Here is a 21,164-nt window from a genome sequence, read left to right on the forward strand (position 1 = left end):
TCATTAATACATATGAATATTTATACATACAACGGTAGAATCTTATATATACACATTCAATGCAGTAACTAGTTATACTACGGAAATACGGATATTCAGGTATACATATCTGAATAGGCACTTACTATATTTTGAAGAGTACATGTAATTGCTTTCACGTTTTCAAGTTACATCACCCACATTCGTCGCTAAGTCAATTCCAGGGAACACACAGAAGAAAACATGATTAGGAGAAAAATCTACTACTCGTTCATATTTTTAGCTATTTTAAAAAGTTTCAAAATAAACGAAAGATGGAGTGTCTTAATTAATGCTTGGTATACACATGAAGAAGTGGACAGTGACTACAATCACAGCAAATTGTATGACGTATTAGGAGTTCATAAATATGCAAGTACCGAAGAGATTAAAAAGGCGTATAGAAAATTATCCAAAAAGTACCACCCAGATAAGGTAAAAGATAAAAATTCGAATAACCGTTTTAACGAAATTGCAGAGGCATATGAAATATTAGGGGATGAAGAAAAACGAAAAATATATGACAATCATGGACTACAAGCAGCCAAAAACGTAGATACAAATAAAATGGATGAGGACCCAACGGATCATTTTAATATTTATGAAAGTTTTTTTGGTGGAGCAGGAGGATTTAGAAGAGAAGAAATGAAAAAAGCTGAGAGTTTAATGTTAAATGTTGAAATGAGTCTAGAGCAATTATATAATGGTGAATTCTTTACAGTTATATATACCAGAGATGTAAACTGCTTAAGAAGTGATGATTGTATTATAAAAAAGAAAGAATGTAGTGGCAAAGGATATAAAACGGTTACACAACAAGTTGCTCCAGGTTTTATTATGCAAAACAAAATGAGAGATGAAAATTGTATTGATAGGGGTAAAGCATGGAACCAGAAATGTTCTTACTGCCCAAATGGCATGAAAGAAGAAAAAACAGTTGAATTAACATTAGAAATTGAAAAAGGAATGAAAAATAATGATAAAATTGTTTTTGAAAAAAAAGGAAAACAAGAAATTGGCTATGAGCATGGTGATGTTATTTTTGTTATTCAAACCAAGAAACATAAAATATATGAACGAAAAAATAATGATTTACATCAATTTTATGAAATTTCTTTGAAAGATGCCTTAATCGGATTTTCCAAAGACATAGATCATATTAGTGGTGCCCCTATTCATATAAAGAAGCAAACAGTTACATTTCATAATGAAATTCTTAAGGTGAAAAATAAAGGCATGCCTATTAAAGATTCAAACAAATTTGGAGATTTATATATCAAATTTTTAGTACAATTTCCGAATAATTTGACAGAAGAGCAGAAGAAGGTTATTTCACAGGTATTCTAACATGCAGTTCTTGATGTTTTATCTTTTTCCCTTTTCTGAAGAACTTGGTGGAAGTCTTGTCATATGTATTTTGTACTTCAGTTCATATTATCTTCGCCCAATTGATTTTTTTTTTTTTTTTTTTTTTTTTGTTCCCTGCATACAAGTGGACACGTTCAAGTGACTTTACTAAACCTGTTCATTTATACATACGCTTGCTTAGAAGCATAGATATATATTCCACTCTCTAGAATTTTATTCAAAGAAATGAAGAAAACCATTTTATGGGATCAAAATTTTATTCGAAATTATTCCATTTCAGATATAAAAAAAAAAAAAAATGCATAGATGTCTAGGAAGTCTGAATAAACGTGATAAGAAGGTATAAAATCATGCTACTAATTTGTGCTATTAGTAATTTTTTAATGTTATAAATAATGTACCTAACATAGAGTACTGTTATTTGCACATATGTACACTTATGTGTATATGGAATTATTTATTTATTATATTATTATTTTTTTTCAATATTTACTTTATATAAGCATGTAGATACACATAGATGTGTGTCTTTCTCCTTTGTTTTATTTTATTTTATTTTATTTGCTTGTCACTTTTTTTTTATTTTTATAATGAGAATATTCTCCCTTTTACTGTTCTTAGAATATACATTATTTTCACCATCCCGCGTAAAATTTTTTTTGATCTTGATTCATTTTCTCAATAAGCTTAAGTGTACACACATACATGCACCCAGTACATGCATTCATAACCATCCAGTTTTATATATTCATATTCGTACATATCGGCTTATTTATGAACAACTTGCATGTTCCCATCCATTCCCTCTTTACTGCCTTTTATTTTATTTTTTTTTTTTTTACATTTCCTTTTTGCTGTAGTATTTTATCATTTAACTTTAATATAATTTACCTTTAACCCACAAAATTGCAAGTGATGAAACTCCTGACACTTGAAGAGATAGCCATCATTGCAGTTGTAAAATGTTTACTAATAAATAACAAATGTTTTTCTTATTTGAAAGCAGGATAGGAAGTTAACTTTTCATACAGCTAAACCCTTCTAGGTATTCTAAACGGTGCAACTTTTTTCTACCTCTTTTCTACTTATATAAAATTTGAAAGGAATATAAGAGGGTTAGGTATTTGTGTGGTGTGTAGGCTTGATAACTATGTAGTTTATATAAAGAGAAAAAAAAAAAAAAAATTGAAATATAAAAACCATGCACATATGTTATACATCTTCGCATAAGCAATGTTTATACTTTTTATTTTCGTGCACTAAAAGGACGAAATATTTTCACCCACATACCAATCTAAAACGTCATTTTCTATTTTCATATGAAAAAAACGCATCATTTGATAAATCTTGAACTTCCCTACACTAGTGCACATGAAAGTATTTATACAGACAATAAACAGAGAATCGCGAAAAACACAATATATACACATTTGCTAGGATTAAGTAATAACCTTTTCAATCTTTTATTCCTATATAAAAGTTTAACAGTTAATTAGAATACTCATTGTAGATAAAATCGTTTTAGTTTTGTTTACCTTCATTTGGAATTTTTTTTTTTTTTTTACTAAAAAAAGTTCAGAGTTATATTACGTATACCTTCTAGTGTGTCGTAAAAAAGAAAAAAAAAAAAAAAAGGAAAAAAAAAACTACATAAATATTCAACATCTTTTAATTTTTGTACTTCGATTACATGACAAAATTGTGATTTTCTATATACTAGGTTATTACAATTTTAGCTTACAAAACGGAAACATTTGATAGTTTTTACATTATAGGTATAAGCAAGCATGCATATATAAAAGAACAAGTGGAACTGAGCTAATCTTCAATTTTACATATCTTTTGATTTAATAATAACATACAATAAATTAAAGAATGAAAAACGTATAAACATAAAGAAAAAAAAAAATAAATAACAACCTAAATTTTAAAATTTTCATTTTTTCAACCCTCGTAGATTTTTCACACGTTGATAAGTTCCTCCATTTACCTTCTTCCTTTACTTTCATACGGAATAACAACTATTTTTTTATATGTAATTTAACCTTTGTTTTCTACACCTATACATAAAAGACCATAGTGAAAAAATATATTACTACTATTGAAGCCAAAATGTGTAATGAACATTTTAGCAATAAGGACGGAATTTCCGTTGCTAATCAACAACCCAACCTTAACAGAAAAGCGGATGGGACTATTCCAAATAATTATGGATTAGAGGGATGTTCAAATTCAAGTATAATGGACAACATAAGGGTTGATAAAAACAATAATTCACTGTATATATATGATGTCCGTATTACTGAAGATGATTTAAGACAACTTTTAACTTTAAAAAAAAAAGAAGTGGACGATAATGTAACAAAGGGTATCTCCTTGGATGTATCGGGAAAAGTGCAAAGTATAGAGATTCAGAAACGAAAAAAGGAATTTTCTAACTTATCTGCAAATGGAGCATGTTCTAATGAATTACATTATGAACAAGGAGGAATTTGTCCGGCTGAAAATCTTAAAATGGTTTCATTAGTGAATTGTACAAAATATATAATAGAAAATAGAATTAACAAAGATATAGATATACCACATAGTAATACGGTAAATGCGCTGTTTATGGATTACTACCATTTAGTAATGGCTTATACATTTTTCAGACAAAAAAAGCATGAAAATGAATCCACTTTTGAGATTTATTTTAGAAATTGTCCATTTAATGGGAGGTTTGCAATTTTAGGGGGAGTTTATGAAGCTATAAAATACATTAATTCATTTCGATTTACAGAAGCACAATTAGAATTTATTAAAAAAAAAATGTCACACTATCAAGATATCGATTTATTCATAAATTACTTGAAAGGTTTAAGTGGAAAAAATATATCTATTTACTCTATGGAGGAAGGAGATGTAGTATTTCCACATGAACCCTTAATGGTAGTACAAGGTCCATTGTTGATGTGCCAAATATTAGAAAGTGCTTTACTTAACTTGTTAAATTATCCCACATTAATAGCTACAAATAGTATGCTGTATAAAATTTCTATAAATTATAAAACGTTAGCTGAATTTGGCTGTCGAAGGGCTCAAGGTCCAGATGGTGCACTAAGTGGAACAAGATATTCTGCAGTTGGATGTGATTTTACATCGAATGTGTACGCTTCCTTTCTTTATGATATTCCCATAATAGGAACCATGTCACATTCTTTTATCTCTTCATATAAGCATGGCGAATCTGTATATAGCAAATACCTAGACAATTATGATTTCCTAAGCATTGTGAATAAAAACAAAGAGATAATTCATAAATTATATAATTGCGAATTTGCAAATGATAGTGAATTAACTGCTTTCGTTGCATTTGCACAAATTAATCCGAAAATTTTTATTTGCTTAATAGATACATATGATTCCTTAAAATCAGGAATTTACAACTTCTTAATTGTTGCCTTATCATTACTTGAAATAAATTACAAGCCAATTGGAATTAGAATCGATTCAGGTGATTTACTTTATCTAACTAATGAATGCAAAAAAATATTTAATGATGTATCAGAAAAATTAAATGTCCCTTTTAAGGATTTAAAAATATGTATTAGCAATGATATTAATGAACAAGTAATAAAAAAACTACATGAACAAGAACATCACATAGACATTTTTGCCATTGGAACAAATTTAATTACCTGTCAATCACAACCGTCTTTAGGACTTGTTTACAAACTAGTGGAAATTAACAATCACCCATGTTTTAAGTTAACAAATGAAAATAAAAAATCAAATTTACCTTACCGGAAAAGGGTATATAGATTATATACAGATCATAATTTCGCACTTCATGATTATATACAATATTTTGATGAAACACCACCTACTGAGAATCAAAAAATTACATGTGTCAATGTCCTAGATGGCAATAAGGAATCGTCCGTTATCCCAAAAAAGGTAGAAGAGAAGTTACATCTTATATGGGATCACGGAAAATTATTAACTCAGTTAAAAACAGTATCTGAATTGAAGCAGTACACATACGATGAGATAACTAAATTTAAAAAGGAACATTTTTCAACCACTCATCCTACTTCATATGACGTTCTCTTTTCAAGCAACTATCACGAATTGTATAAAAATTTGCTAGTTAAAAATTCCTTTTATTCTACTCCCTTGTAAATGATGTTAAAAACGTCAGTTATGTGTTCAAAATGGAATGAAAGAAGCTACAGAATGTGGGTATATATGGGTAAATAGGATGTTATCCAATGTAGGGGGTTAACACATAATAACCGAACCTTGGTGCTCACAAAATCATATAACCATATCAACTTTTTAAAATGAGACAATTCCCCAAATTGTTACCCCTTTTTTAATGAAACTCTCCGAATTGATTTTACATATTTTTATTCATAAACCGCGTAATGACATTTCGGATGAAAATTCTTTTTTTTTTAAAGAACTTGATTTGAAGCTTTCTTCATTATGCAACTGTAAGAGGTATCGTCTTGCTTCCTCTGTAAATTAAATGTCATTTCACATTGTTTATTCGTACTGGTGTGTATATAATAGTAAGTCTTGATGTTTTATGCATTTTACAGTTTAATCTGTATTTACGAGTTCCTTTTTTTTTTTTTTTTTTTTCCCCCTTATTTTAAATCTATGTGTTTATTTAAAACTCCCTGTAATTTTAAATTTCCATTTTGAAGCAAAAGAGTGAATAAATTACGACACATATAACACCACCGGCTTAACTGTCCCAACAGTGTGTAGATTTTTTTTTTTTTTTGAATTAAATTTGTTTTTAAAATTTAAAGTCATATATGAGTCAAATGCATTTTCGATGAGTACAACGAAATTAAAGGAATAAATAACACATGAAGCTTAAAGCTGTTTTTCCAAAAAAATAATATAAAAGTATGTGTTTATATGTTCGTATATATGTTTGTATATATGTTTGCATACATGTGTGTATATATGTTTGCATATATGTGCATATATATGTACATATTCATGTTCGCTGGTGTTAAGGGGAATACTCAATTGGCACGTCCCTGTGTTCTTATGCGGTGCTGAATAGGAACAGGGAAAAAAAGTTGGGAAATGATGAACAAAAAATATTCACATTAATATAGCACGTGTAAAATGTACATTTTTGTTGTCGCAATGTAAAATTTGTCGCATTTGCACAATTTGGATCAAAAGGGTGTAAAAAGTTGCAAAAGTTTTCCTCTGATGTGAGGCTGCCTAATGCTCTACTCCACATGTTAACTGTGTTTTCCCAATTAAGAATTCAACGTAGGCTTATGAAAAAGAATTATTGTTATGAAGCTTTTGTAAATTTGAAATTATTATAATACGCATGTACAATGAGCGTTCCTTTTTTTTTATTTTTCATCTGCAGAAGAAAGTGTTTTACACAAAGATTTGACGAAATGTTCCTCTTAGCTTATTCTTTTTTATACCATAGACAAATTTTAACCTCTCTCGTTGAAGTGTAAATATATATATATATATATATATATATATATATATATATATATTTTTATTTCAAATGCTTTAGCCACATGTGTCAGTTATATTTAAAATGGAAAACTGTAAAAAAAAAAACATTCCTGTAATAAATGATCATGAGTACTTCAAGAACTCTTATATTGATGTGTTAAATAAAAAAAGAGTATTATATAAATATGTATTCCTTTTTAACAATTACAAGTTTAAATTTAAAATAATATCAACGTACTATGAATACCTAACTGTTTGCAATAATCTACTACGAGATGTTACAACTTGCAATTTATTTTTTGGGCCCTTAATTTTTTTTGAAATGTTAGGGAAATCCTTTTATTATCCTTACGTTCTATATATATATGATAAGGACAGTACATACAGTGACAAATGTCCTCATCTGAGATCCCTTAAATTTGAAAAATCGTCTATTTTGAGCATAGAACATATAATAAAAAAGGGAAAGGAGAAAAATGATAAATATTTCAGAGGTAAAATAAATTATAATGAGAAAATAATATTAGATGCAAATGATATTCCTGAGGAACTAAAAAATTATAATTTAGACGGAAAGTATATAGTTGGGTACACAGAAATGTATTTGCTTTTTCATATGGGTAGATCCTTTGATTCACGAATTGAAAGACTTGTAGTCGATAAATATTATCGAAACAAAGGTTTTGGTTTGCTAATCATGTATATAAGTATATACGTGCTTAAATACTTATACCAGTGTAATAGATGTGATTTGAATGTAGAAAATGATATAGCTTTACGAATTTACAAAAAATTAAATTTCTTTAAAGTTGAAACACAAGTGTATCGGTTGAACTTACACTGCAATTATGATTATCTACCAAATGATATTTCAATACAAAATGATACCCATAATATACAATCCTTTATGGATAATATTACAGCAAAGAAGTAGGAAAATTGGGGGGGCATATAAGCGTAAATCACAGAAAGGGAAAAAAAAAAAAAAAAGAGGATAGAATAGGATAGGGAAAGGAAAGGAGAGTTACATTATATCGAAATTTTTACATACAATAAGGGGAAAAACATCCCAGGAGGTATTAATATTGATAATGCTACTACAATATGAAAACTGCTATTTCATAATATCAATATCTTATCATTTTCAAATTTTTATTTTGTTTTTTTTTTATTGTTTATTTTTTTTTTTGTTTTTACTAGATGTGTCCATTATAAACGCTTCAACCGTTTAACTTTCGCTAAAGTGTATTTTATTTGAATAAAAAATTTTGCGCTACCACCAACATTGCTTTAAAATTGAGGTATCATATATCTTCTTCATATGTTACATTTACTCAAATTACAAACAAATATAATTGATACCATTGCTTTTATACTTGTAACTTTTTCTTCAAATATTCTTGCTTTGCATCAACACTTTTTAGATCATTCCATTCTAGATAAGAGACCAAAATTAATCTATACTTTTTGCTCAACAAGTAATATTTTATCAGATTTAAGGAATCTATTTTTTCGTATGATCTTTTCAAATTGTTATCGAAATAGTAGTGATTATTTCCGTTAATTTCTATGCACACCTAAGGGATGGGTAGAATTGAGAAAAATAAATATTTGTGTCTTTCTAAAATGGGTGTTTAGAGCATACACAATTACATTCAGACCATATGCATGTGTTTATATTACCGATTTGTTAATGACAATGTCAACGGTGTATATTCCGTCTAGAAATGGAACCTTTAAGATGAAGAAAAGAGTTTGGGAAAATGTTACATATAGTTTATGTAAAGCAGAAAAGCATCTTGTGTAAACATATTCGAAATCGATTTTCTCGCTTTATTCATATGTAATTATTATTAATATGCCATGCACATTTTATTTCATTACTTCGCACTCCACATTTTTTGCGCCCAAGGAAAACAGTATAGACAAGACCTCTCTATGAAAGCTGGAAGACTGAACACTCGAGTTGTCCCTTTTGATATGAACATGACATTTTTTTACGTTATTAATTAACTGTTCATTTGATGGTTCCTTTTCCTTACAACTTCTCACAAAGTGTATATGAAGATTATACTCATCATATCTCTTGTTTTTATAAAATCTGTTTATATACTTAACAAAAAAAGTGACATTGTTTAAGATGTGTATGCTACGTTCGCTTAATATATTAGAAGTTGGTGTTCTTTTTATTTCCTGATTATCTTTTAAAAATAAATTTGGATTGTGTAGAAAATTTGATAAGTTGTTTGAGATATTGGATTTGTCAATTTGTCTCAGGTCATTTGATGTCTTCCCATTTGGTAATTCACTTTTTTCCATTTCTCTATCTTTATAAGATTCATATAAATATTCCACATATGCACTGAAGTAGACATTAAAAATGTATATTTGATACAAGCTCTGAATTGGTAGATACAACTTTCTATTCGCATCCTTTCTCGTTATGATTATGTTATTTTTTTCACTAAAATACCAGTGATGTTTTTTTCTTAGTGGGTTATTCATACAAGTCAAAATTTCATGGCAATAGTTTCGGTTTGCAAAATCCCTAGCTTTTCCGTTATTCATGTTTGGTTTTGTGTTATGGATTGTAACACTACTATTGGTGCTTTCCTGTTTGAAGTAATCAAATACATAATCGTGAAAACATTCCAATAATTTGTTCACATTCTTAAGATCAATTTTATCAAAACCCAAAATTACGTAACTGCTCAAAATGTTTGGTATTATATTAGCTAATTGATAACTTGGAACAGGTACAAATCTACTTACACTTTCGTTTATTTTTTTCAAAACTGTGTTTAAATTGCAAATAATTTTTACTTCTTCCTCCCGTTTTACACTATTATCGTTGTACTCATTTAAGAATATTCTATTTCTGTGTTCTCGATAAGTACTGGAGCTGCGATAATTATCTTTTAGTAAAAATACTCTATCGTATATATGCAGGTTAACACCGAATATGTTAAGCTTGGATAATGAGATGAGTATATTTGTGTATTCATAAAAATGTAATCCCTCTGCATGTTCGTTAATTTTTTGTAAACATGTACCAATGAGATTCAAATTTCTATATTTAAGTTTCGCAAAAGAGTTCAATAAATTTACATAAATTGTGTAAGGTAAACTTTTACTTTCTATTTGGCACTTATGCAATATTTTCAGTAATATATAAATTACATTTTTGCTTTGTCCCCTTTTGCTATACATGTTGAGAAGTAATATGTACACATCAACTTCTCTGTTGTATTCTTCGTTTAGAGAATAACACTTCGTATCTTTCTTTTCTTTTATACCGATATGCTTTCTATTGAATGGGTTTGTAGAACTGGGTTCAAATTGATGATTCTCATTTTCGTAATAATTCTGGATTCTGCTGTTATCAAGCACTTCTTTCTCTTTCTCCTTCTCCTTCTCGTTTAAGCATGTCTCTTTTTCGATCATTCCGTATGACATGTTTACCCGACTAGAATTCATATCGCACACTTTTTTAGTTTTTTTGCTCTCTCTTTTTTTAATGTCATTTATGTGGTGATATGTTGGGCCTATTTCATCCAGAAATAATTTTAACTTTGTAATTACAATATTGTCTACATGATCTTGAACCTTTTTTAGGTATTGTTCTTCATACGTTTGGTTTTTAAAAATGTTGCTTATTTGGTATAAAAAATAAAGAAGGATACTTAGATCTTTTAAATTGCACATAGCATACAATCGACTTAAGGATATGGTGCTAATTATTTTAATGATCATACTTGTTAGGTTATTTAAATTGTTCCTTATAACATTAGCACATCTTTCATTCAGGTGTACATTGAAATAATTTTTATTTGATTCATTTTGCATATGATATACAAAAATAAAACTTTTCAATACATTTAATACTGCATCTATGTTAAAAAATTCTACGTGTTTTTTTAAATATATGTAAAATAATGAATCTACATCTTCAAATGAATAGATGCAAATTTTGATTAATTCAGTTAAACTTTGTAGCTCATTCGATTTGGCACTACGAAAGAGGAGAATTTCATTTGGTTCCTTTTTCATTATGAATTTTCTGTTCGGCAATAATTGATTGTTATTGGGTTCATCTTTTTCAAATTCTTCATCATAATATTTGCAGCTTAACAAGTGCAAAACTTTTTCGTATATAAGATCGATAAAGTTCCTACTCCTTACACTGCTATATTCATGAACATATTGCAGAATAGATTTCAGATATTCCTTCTTCTCATTAGATATAAAATATATTCCTTCTATTATGTTAACTATGTCTTCAATTTGTGAGCACCCCAAATTCCTATTTTTGAAACAGTTGGCATGTACATCTGATTGAACCTTTATCTCTCGAGCATTTGTGTTATTACGCATATTGTTAAGATCCCCTTTTTCCATTTCCCCATAGTATACCGTTACTAGTATTAACACTAAGTCATGCACACTTTTCATATCTCCTTGTCTTGATAAAAAGAATTTCATAATGTTTGACAAATGAATGTCCGATATTTCATAAAAAAAATGGAACAATAAGGTGATATGCTTATAGTCATTTTCAGTTGCATTATCTACATTTATACAGTTAAAATAATACAAAAACTTGAGTTTATTTATGAAATCTTTGTTTGTGTATTTCAAATTTTTCATAGTATTTAGTATAAGGTATATCTCGTTGAAGTTTATATTTCTAACAAAGACATCTTCCTTTCTTTTAAATAGTGTGTCTTTGTAAACATATTTATCTGCTTTATTTAAAATGTGATTTATTTCGTCATTCTTTTTATAAGTCGAATTTATCGAAGAGGCAATGGGTATCCTACCCCTCACAGCAGGGTTACCTAACTTGTCGAATAGATCATTCTTGTTGAAAATTGGAAAGGAATAATAATTATGAAAAATGATATAGTTTATCTTAATATTTAAAATGTTTATTAATATTTCCACAGCTTTCGAATTTGCGTAATTGAAGTAATAAAATCCATGCAGAATGTATGATATCCGTACAATGTATACATTTTCAAAAGGATCTATTTCTGCCCTTTTTTCTTCGCATAATATATGTAGATCATAAACATCATTTTCTAGTTTATTCATCAATGCAGTATCGTGCAAGTTGTATTTGACAAGGGTTTTTAAAATAAAATATATTTTGTTTAAGTTCCATTGCACATTTAGTAGTTTTATTTTATGTAGGTAATTTTTAATAATATCTTCATTCACATTACATTCAGTTACATACTTTAAATTTTCAATTAAGTTAATGGGATCTAAATGATTAATAACATTTTTATTGCATATATTTTTTAAGAAATTTGTATTCTTGTTATTGTTTATTATATCTTTTTTCTTGTCCTTCCTGTTGTATACACTAAAATTACATTTCCCCCCTCTTCCATTTCTTTTCAAATGGGCTAAACACGTTGTGATCACCTTATGGATTTTTAATATATTCATTAATAAAATCGGTAGAGTTCCAGTGATTATTTTTCCACATCATCCCCTTGTTTTTAGGAATTACATTCAAAGAAACTGTTCATAAAACATTTCTATGTTTTGTGACCCCTTTTCGTTCTGCATTTTTTTTTTTTTTTTTTTGAGGGGGTGGGAGTTACCTGTGAACTTAACTTCCTCTCCAAAGTAGATTTTTGTCACTTGTTCAAAAGTGGCTAGTTGGCATGAAAGAGGATACAAAAATAGGAACACATAAACAGAGAATAGGCAAATACATAATGTTGTAATTGAAGCATGTTTAAAAGCTTATTTTCTCCCTAATAATTCTGTAGTAGCCGCAGAGTGGAACTCATATAATAAAGCCACAAATGTTTTGGGAGGAAAATTTCTATGAGTGAAGAATTGATCATCTCAATTGTGATGGAAATATAGATGTGGAAATAGCACAACCACTAAATATATATCATATGATTCTATGTCCGTATGTGTTATATGCACCAAGCTAACATAAAAAGATGTCGTGCCTATTGACTTCACCAATATAGAGAAACACAAATGTAAACAAAAATACACTATCCTATTTGAGGAAAAATAGCCGTAATAATTTTATAAAAGAAAAAAAAAAAAAAAAAAATGCAACAATTGTACGCTAATATACTCAGGATGCACGCAAATATTAGGGGAAAAGCTTGAGGAAACAAATGCACATGTATGCAAATCGTACTCATAACATTGATGCTAACATTTTTTATCCCCCTTTTAGCCTTCACTGTAAAATCAATATGCCTTTCACAAGCAGAAAAAAAAATAAATAAAAATAAAAAATGAGTGAAAAAAATAGCCCATATTTACATAAATGCATGTGATATATATAACACATACAACAAAAATATATAATGACCAGTTATGGCTTTTTCCCTAGTCTTCTCATTTTCATTTCGATCAACATAATTACGTGTTATAAAATAAACAAGTTAAACTTTACTAAGGACCTATTCTTCTTTAACAAAGGGGAAAAGAAAAGTTATAGAGAAATAAGAAACAAAGTTTATAATAACCGAATAAATGGAAGCGACACTATAAAGGAAAATGTCGAAATTGAGAGGAACATAAAATGTAAAATTGGGCTAGAGGTACACGTACAGTTAAGCACCAAACATAAGGCCTTCTGTAATTGCTTCAATGTAGCTTCTTTGTATAACGAAAAAACGTACGAAAAAAATTACATCGATTTGTACAATTATTTAAAGGACAATGTTTTAAAGACTCAAAGTAAAGCAGCAGATATCAATTGTCTAGAAGAAAGGGGGTATAAAAAAGAAGGGATACATTCTTATGGTACATCAAGGGAGGTACCACAGGGAAATATATCAAAATGTAATAGTAATGGCGAACAGAATTACACTGTTAATAGTCCAAATAAACACATTTGCAACAGGTGTGTAGGCGAAGTAGGGGCACTAAATTTGCTGAACAGCACAGCTGTTTTATTCACATACCTAATTAGCATCATATTTAATTGCAAATTAAGTAATTCTGTATCATTTGACAGAAAAATTTATAATTATTATGATTTACCAAAAGGTTATCAGATTACACAAAAAGAAATACCAATTGGTTCTAATGGTTACATTTCTCTAGGGGGAAAAGCTTTTCGCATAAAAAGTATTCACCTAGAGGAAGATACAAGCAAATGTTTTCTACATAACCGAATGGATGATATGTTTGATGGTGATGATATAACAGATGCAAGTAGTTACACCAAAAAAGGAAATGTAGATGAGCGCGGCAGTAAAATTACAAATGTTAACAATATTAGCTACGAAAAGAAAGAAAATGAAAACGTAGACTACGAAAATTTGTCATCAAATTGTAATGAAAAAGAAGATAATATAATTAAATATTCAAATGAAATAAGTAACTTGAACAAGAAAATATTGTTAGATTACAACAGATGTGGCATCCCATTAGTCGAAATTGTTGTACAAAAAGATTATATGAATGCTGATGAATGTATTAATTTGCTGAAGGAGATAAAAAATAAAGTGTGTTTACTTGGTGTGTGTGTAGGGAATAAGGAAAATGTACGATCAGATATTAACATATCTTTCGAATATAATAATGTAAAATATAACAGAGTTGAAATCAAAAATATTAATAGTTTTAAAAAAATTAGGAATTGTATAGATCAAGAAAAAAAGAATTTTGTCAATAAAATTTTAACAAATGATATAAAACAAGGAAAGTACAACAAGCCAAATGATATATACACAAAAAGCTACATAGATAATACACATTACATTTTAAGAAAAAAGGAAGTATATAATTATGTACACGAAAGGAATATACCTGAATATAAACTTAATAATAAGGTTATAAAATTATTAAAATTTTACGTTAATTATAAAATAAAAATATATGAGGATGAACAAAAATATAATTGGTCGAAGCATTATTTTCATGTATTTTTCAATGACCCATTTTTATATAATTATTTCAATGAGTGCTTAAAATTTGAGGAACAAAAACATGTCTCCAATTTTATAGTTAATATACTTTTAGATGTGTTGAAAAAGAAGAATGTCTTATCTAAAAATATCTTAATAAAACCACAAAATTTTTGCTTTCTTATTAAGTATGCAATGGAAAATAATTTAGATAACACATCTCTTAAGGCGTTCCTCTTCAATTATGTTGACGTGGGATTTGAAAATGAATTTCTCATACAAAATTTTAAAAATATAACTACCAGAGAGGTGGAAAATGTGCTGAAGAAATTAATAGACGATAATATAAAGCATTTAAAAATAGACATTGGCAAGAACGTCCACAACAAACAGAATTTTAAGAACAGAATTATAGGTCTCTTGAAGAAACAAATGATTCTGCATAACACGCAGCTGCACGTGAACTACAAAACTGTGAGTACATTCATTGATAATTATATAAAGAAATTGGCATAAAGGAGTGCTAGCTTGCCCTTGTTATTTCGCGTTTATCAAGTTGTACTTATCACTTCATTTTTATGACATGGCGTTTCACATTCCTATCCTACCGAGTATTATTTTTTTTTTTTTGTAATTAAAAGGTTCTCCATTTGATACCCATTTTGTAATTGGCAAAAGGGTAAAAATGAGGAGGGATAAACCTGAAAGTTTGTGTCAGCTTTTATGTACAGATATGCATAGGAGAAGTCATACCCATGGGGTACTCTTACTTGTCCATCTGCGTATATACATAAAAATGTATATATATGAATATATATGTATATATATTTATTTATCCGTTCATCCACCAATATATACACTTATTCATTTTGTGTAAGTTTTTTTTTTGTTTTTCGCTATAAGCGACAGTTATGTATCAAAAAAGAAATTTTTATAAATTGGCTAATGTGTTTGCAAGCATGAATACCACATGGAGACAAAAAAGAAAAATAAAATAAAAAAAAAATAAAAATAAAATAAAATAATATATATTTTCCACTCTTTCAACATAGTACCCCCACCCCACACACACACATACAACCAACTGATACGAAAAATTCTACAACAATAAGGGACACAAAATGGTGCATCTTTTCATCATCTTTTCCTGATTTGTACATTTCAGAAAACGAAATTAAGGACATTCTTTTCAGGACGATAAACAATTCTTTTTATAATTTTTGAATTTTCACTGTTTTTGCGACTTATGGGGGGATAAAAACAAAAGGTAGGATTTATATGAGGTCGTATGCATAAATTTTCCCGTTCATTGAAATTCAAAAAATAAAATAGTAGAACATAATTTAGATCAAAATGTAGGTTATCACTATTTAGGATTATATTTTCATTGTTCAGGTATATGAAATTCTTTCTTTGAAAAAAAACTATATTATTAAAATAAATATCTCTAAAGTGGGATATGCTGGTCAAGTCGTATTTGATGCTATCCAGATAAAACAGGTTATTCAGATAGAAATTTTTTTTATTTATGTTGTAGGTTAAGACCAATGGTAATGCAAAGGAAAATTTCCCATTCAAAAATATGTTTACCACCTTAATATTTATATCGTCACTTTGCAAATGCGTTGATGCATTTTTTTTTAAGCTATTTTTATTGTCTGCTTCATCTTGGCTAGTTCCATAACATGGAACTGGGCTATTCTCATCACGAGAATATTTACACTGTACACGTTGCTCATGAGTGATAGAATATACCCCAATTTTCGACAAATGTCTTATGTTTTCTTTGCTGAGCTTCTTATATCCCTTTTGATTCAAATCTTCACATAAATGCAGAAACTTATGGAGGTGATATTTATAGTAATATTTTACATAAAAAGGATTGAGTTGTATACAATTTTTTTTAATTTTGAAATAGGACTTGTTATTCGATATTAGGTTTACCACAGCCACGTCTTTTACCAGTTTCCTATTTAAGTGCACATACATAACATTTCGGAATAAGTAATAATCTCCTTTTATTTTCTTATAAAATGATAAAATATGAAAATTTTTCTTATTTACAAAAAATTTAAATAAAAACGATTTATCGCGCACATTGTTTTCATAGCATTTCGCCTTTATCTCTAGATTAAGCTTATGTATAATTTTTTTCAAAATGTATGCTATTGTGTATTTTTGTTTCCTCCGCTCGTATGTGGAACGCACTTCCACTCTATCTCTCATAAAATATTCGGTAGAAATGTCGCTACTGCGAGTTTTATCATAATTTGTTGTATTATCGATTTTCTTTGCTTGGGGGACAAATTCAAGATTTCCAAACAGATTTAAAAGTCTGTCTTCGTCATATTTATTTCTTGCTAAATACTTTTTAAAAAATGGTATGTAAGCACGAATTGTCCTTTTATAATAGTTACTTTTTTTGTTCACTTCTTTTATCTTAAGCGATATGTTGTTATTATATTTGTTTAGAATTATTTTCTTTAATTGCAACAAGAGCTTAAAAATGGTTAGTATATCTTCCAAATTGAAATTTAATAAATTCTGAAAAAGTATTTTTTTGTCTGCATCTACATTAAATTCGCATAGTACACGTGGTGTCTTATTATTTAGTGACAAACTCTCTTTATTTTTTACTAAAAAACAATTTGTTTGTTTTTTTTTTTCTCCAAATTTTCGTTGTTTAATGTCAAATGTGCAACTAATGTAATTGCTAGTCATATGGCTGTTGTTACATTTGCCTATTACGCTTAGAATAAAGGTGCTTTTTTTTTTTTCACAGAAAACGAGATACTTTTTTATAGAAATCATCAAAAAGATGATTAATGAAATTGTCAGCAACATCCCATGATGTTATTTCATTACATTCGATATATTTCATCTTGCTATCTTTCAATTATTTGAAGGTGTTTTTTGTTCTTCATCTTTTTCTGTTTTTCACTTATTCCAACATACACGTTTGTAAGATGGTTTTATTTATTTATGTGCATATATATGTGCTTTCTCTCTTTTCTTCTGTAGCACTTTTCAAAAATTTCTCACATACCATTTTTTTTTTTCCTTTTTGTTTTTATTTTATTTTATTTTTGCACCTAATTATAAAAGATGAATTTTCAAAAAAAAGATAGCTATTTTACTACCCATGCAGTTACATATTATGAAAAGCACATAACACAAGCATATATCTTATCTAAAAATATATGAAAATATTTAAGTATATACTTTTCCCCTTTTTTGCTATCGAACTTATGTTGTATTATTAGCCTGTGATGGAAACATTTTCACCTGAAAAAATACAAACAAGAAGTGTTCATCAATCCATAGTTTCGCGGATTTTTGTAGTATTTTTAAATATTGAAACTTGGTATTATTGAATATCTAATTTTTTTTTCCGCTTAAATGGGCTAATTTACCATGCATTTATATGTATATATATATATATGTATTTTTTTTTTTCTTTTTTTTTTTTTTGCTCCTGCTAATTCAACAGCAGGTGTAATCAATACGAGCATTTTAGCAAATAAATTGAAGTTACATGAGATATTCTTCTGTTATACATGGTACATAACCCATGTAGCTCTTATGCTTTTATATGCATTTGCTTACACTAATATATGTAATTATGCATTTGTGATTTATTTCCTGATTATATAGGAGAAAAAAAAAAATTCTTGTGAAAAAAGTACAGATTGATTGTAGAATTAAAAATTACAGTGGGTAGATATGTGGACAATCGTGTAACTCTACAATGCAAGCAGATTATATTTCATGTGTTCATCTTACATTTATAATGACTTAGAACCATTTAGATTGCTATTTTTTATGACATTTTGCCATATTTCTTTGCTCATTTATACTTTGCAATTATGCTTTTTTTCTCTTTCTTTTTCATTTCTATTTAATAGAAGCTTGTATAAGATTCCTAATTAGTTGCTTATTCACGTTTCCTTATTAATTAACATCAGTGTATTCTCGTTTGGTTTGGACATTTTTTTTTTTTTTTTTTTTTTTTTGTTAATGCAATGATCACTTATCTTTATTGATTCTACGTAGAAAATTAACATTTCATATTGTCCACTTCTCACTGCTTTTTACATTTCTCGCAAATATCTTCTTATCTTTTCAATAAATATCATGGTCGAAAAATGAGTAACATATATGATATGCTAGGTATCAGCATTGATAAAATAAAGAATAAAAAGAAGCAGAAAGAAAAAAACAGCAGAAAAGAATTAGACTTTCTAAAAGAAAATGACAATCTATTTTCTCTCCCGACATCATCAAAAACTATAAATGTAAATAGCATACATAGATCTATATCTACATATGTAATTATACGCTTCACACATTTATGATAACGTAAAGATAGATACGAATCTATTCACACAATATTAGCAAATGCAATAATGTAACACCATTTCGTAAAAAAAAAAAAAAAAAAAAAAAAAAAAAAAAAATTACAAGCGCCACACACAAATAATAATTAATAACAAACTTCTAACTATTTTCCTTTCTCAGTTTAGCAACAAAAGTGTTAGCATATGGAGACTAGTGAGTTTCAGGAACAAATGCAGACAAGACGATTTGATACTAAAAAAATGGAAAAAAATTGGATATAAAAATGATAAAAATGTGTTTAATGAAAATAATATAGAGGATGATTATTCATTTGAAAAATTTAATAAAAAAATAAATATTATAAAATATAATGATGAATTTTACGACAAAGAAATACAACATATGAACACAAAATGGACTAAGGAAGAAACGGATTATTTATTTAAATTATGTGAAAAATATGAATGTCATTTTATTATTATATACGATGTATATGATGCAGAATATAAAAGAACCATCGAAGAAATAAAAGATAGATTTTATAGTGTATCTAAGAAAGTAATTGAAGATGTCTTTGATCAAAAAATTAAATTAGAAGAATCGAAAAAAATTAAAAATAATGGGGATATTCTAAAATTAAAAGAAGGAAAAGCTAAACATCCCCTCATAAAGTTTACGTATAATATGGAGGCGGATATCGAAAGAAAAAATTTAATTCACAAAACTTACAACGTATCTAAAAAGGATGTCCTATTAGAAGAAATGACAATGGAAAACATCAAAAAGTTTGAGAATAAAATTAAGCAGGAGCTGAAGAAGGCCTCTGATATGAAAAAATTAAAAAAGAAATTTGAGTTAACAAATGAAGAAATAGTGCCGGTACTGTGGGAAAAAAAAAAAAAAAAAAAAGCCTTGCAGTGATTAAAAAATAATCAAGTGATAGGGCCATTTTTCTATGCCCCTCTTCCATCATATATTTACCCACACATCCATATATATTTGCATTTTTGTTATTCCTTTACCTATATTCATAACAACTTTCTCCCTTGACAGATAAACAAGTTGCCTGAGGAAGACAAGGAAGAAAAATATGTATATAGTGCTAGATACTTTTTTCAAAAACTTAAAATAGATATCTCTTATTTTGACAAATTAGACACTTATTTAAAGGAGAACAACATTGATAAACCAACGATTTATACCGAAAATATTTGCTTTTTATATGGGTACAATTACATTACCATATTAGATTTATAGGAATCCTTTTACTTATTTTAACAAGTTTACACCTTAATTTTGTATATTTTATTCTCCTTTTTTAAATATAGGGTTTTAAGAACCGATGTCGCTATATTGCTAAATTTGAGAAAGAAAATTGAAAAACTAAAACAGGTAAAGAATATCGCAGAAAAAATATAAAATATATTATACTTAACTGAAGCCGTCAATTGGTTTATCTTCTTCGCATGCACTTTTTTTAATGTTCAACATATATTGCCCATTTGAGGCATTAACAACAACAGCTCTCAAACATTTACATAATAATTTTTTCCACAAACAGGAACGAGAATTTTGGAAGGGTCAGTTAATTACCTTGGAAGAAGAATACTTAAAGAAAAAAAACAAATCATCATCTGTCTAAGAATTTTAACAGCAAATAATGCAAGGAAGCTTAATCTGCAAGAGGATTTTTTTTTTTTTTATGTGGATATTTTTACGTGTAAAATGATGCAAAAATAAAAGAAAAAAAGAAAAACGCTAATTTTTTGTTCTCAATATATGAAAACCATAAGCCTATAAAGGAATTCTATATACACGCGATTATTGTAAGAGATCGTGGATATACAGAATGTGTTTGCGCGTGTGCATGCATGGAGGATATATACATATGTGATTATTTAACATTGCTTCATTTCAATTTTCTACCACAAGAGCAATTAATAACCATCTATTAAAAAAAAAAAAAAAAAATTAATAACAACGTTGATTAATAAACATATAACTTTTTGTGGATATCGCAGGAAGGCACAAATAGAAAAAAGAAAGCCTAAAAAA

General features: G+C 28.0%; 7 protein-coding genes across 7 annotated transcripts; 5 read left to right on the forward strand and 2 right to left on the reverse strand.

The window, feature by feature from the left end:
- Positions 1-222: 222 nt before the first annotated feature.
- On the forward strand, positions 223-1,365 carry PGO_111890 (DNAJ domain protein; the record flags this gene model as incomplete). The annotated part of the gene is made up of 1 exon (XM_028688527.1): positions 223-1,365. One exon carries the CDS (start codon positions 223-225, stop codon positions 1,363-1,365), a length of 1,143 nt encoding a protein of 380 aa, XP_028544328.1.
- A 2,133-nt stretch (positions 1,366-3,498) lies between these two features.
- On the forward strand, positions 3,499-5,547 carry PGO_111900 (nicotinate phosphoribosyltransferase; the record flags this gene model as incomplete). The annotated part of the gene is made up of 1 exon (XM_028688528.1): positions 3,499-5,547. One exon carries the CDS (start codon positions 3,499-3,501, stop codon positions 5,545-5,547), a length of 2,049 nt encoding a protein of 682 aa, XP_028544329.1.
- Positions 5,548-6,955: 1,408 nt separating this feature from the next.
- PGO_111910 (N-acetyltransferase) lies at positions 6,956-7,807 on the forward strand (the record flags this gene model as incomplete). Its single annotated transcript, XM_028688529.1, has 1 exon — positions 6,956-7,807. One exon carries the CDS (start codon positions 6,956-6,958, stop codon positions 7,805-7,807), a length of 852 nt encoding a protein of 283 aa, XP_028544330.1.
- Positions 7,808-8,243: 436 nt separating this feature from the next.
- PGO_111920 (hypothetical protein, conserved) lies at positions 8,244-12,327 on the reverse strand (the record flags this gene model as incomplete). Its single annotated transcript, XM_028688530.1, has 3 exons — positions 8,244-8,450; positions 8,557-8,607; positions 8,758-12,327. The coding sequence occupies 3 exons, from the start codon at positions 12,325-12,327 to the stop codon at positions 8,244-8,246; spliced, it is 3,828 nt and encodes a 1,275-aa protein (XP_028544331.1).
- Positions 12,328-13,220: 893 nt separating this feature from the next.
- PGO_111930 (glutamyl-tRNA(Gln) amidotransferase subunit B) lies at positions 13,221-15,287 on the forward strand (the record flags this gene model as incomplete). Its single annotated transcript, XM_028688531.1, has 1 exon — positions 13,221-15,287. The coding sequence occupies one exon, from the start codon at positions 13,221-13,223 to the stop codon at positions 15,285-15,287; it is 2,067 nt and encodes a 688-aa protein (XP_028544332.1).
- Positions 15,288-15,932: 645 nt separating this feature from the next.
- Positions 15,933-17,582, reverse strand: PGO_111940 (hypothetical protein, conserved; the record flags this gene model as incomplete). The annotated part of the gene is made up of 1 exon (XM_028688532.1): positions 15,933-17,582. One exon carries the CDS (start codon positions 17,580-17,582, stop codon positions 15,933-15,935), a length of 1,650 nt encoding a protein of 549 aa, XP_028544333.1.
- A 1,334-nt stretch (positions 17,583-18,916) lies between these two features.
- PGO_111950 (hypothetical protein, conserved) lies at positions 18,917-20,751 on the forward strand (the record flags this gene model as incomplete). Its single annotated transcript, XM_028688533.1, has 5 exons — positions 18,917-19,066; positions 19,290-19,988; positions 20,163-20,335; positions 20,438-20,501; positions 20,671-20,751. The coding sequence occupies 5 exons, from the start codon at positions 18,917-18,919 to the stop codon at positions 20,749-20,751; spliced, it is 1,167 nt and encodes a 388-aa protein (XP_028544334.1).
- Positions 20,752-21,164: the final 413 nt, after the last annotated feature.

Source organism: Plasmodium gonderi (assembly GCF_002157705.1).
Source record: "Plasmodium gonderi DNA, contig: Chr11, whole genome shotgun sequence".
In the NCBI taxonomy this organism is placed as follows: Eukaryota; Apicomplexa; class Aconoidasida; order Haemosporida; family Plasmodiidae; genus Plasmodium; species Plasmodium gonderi.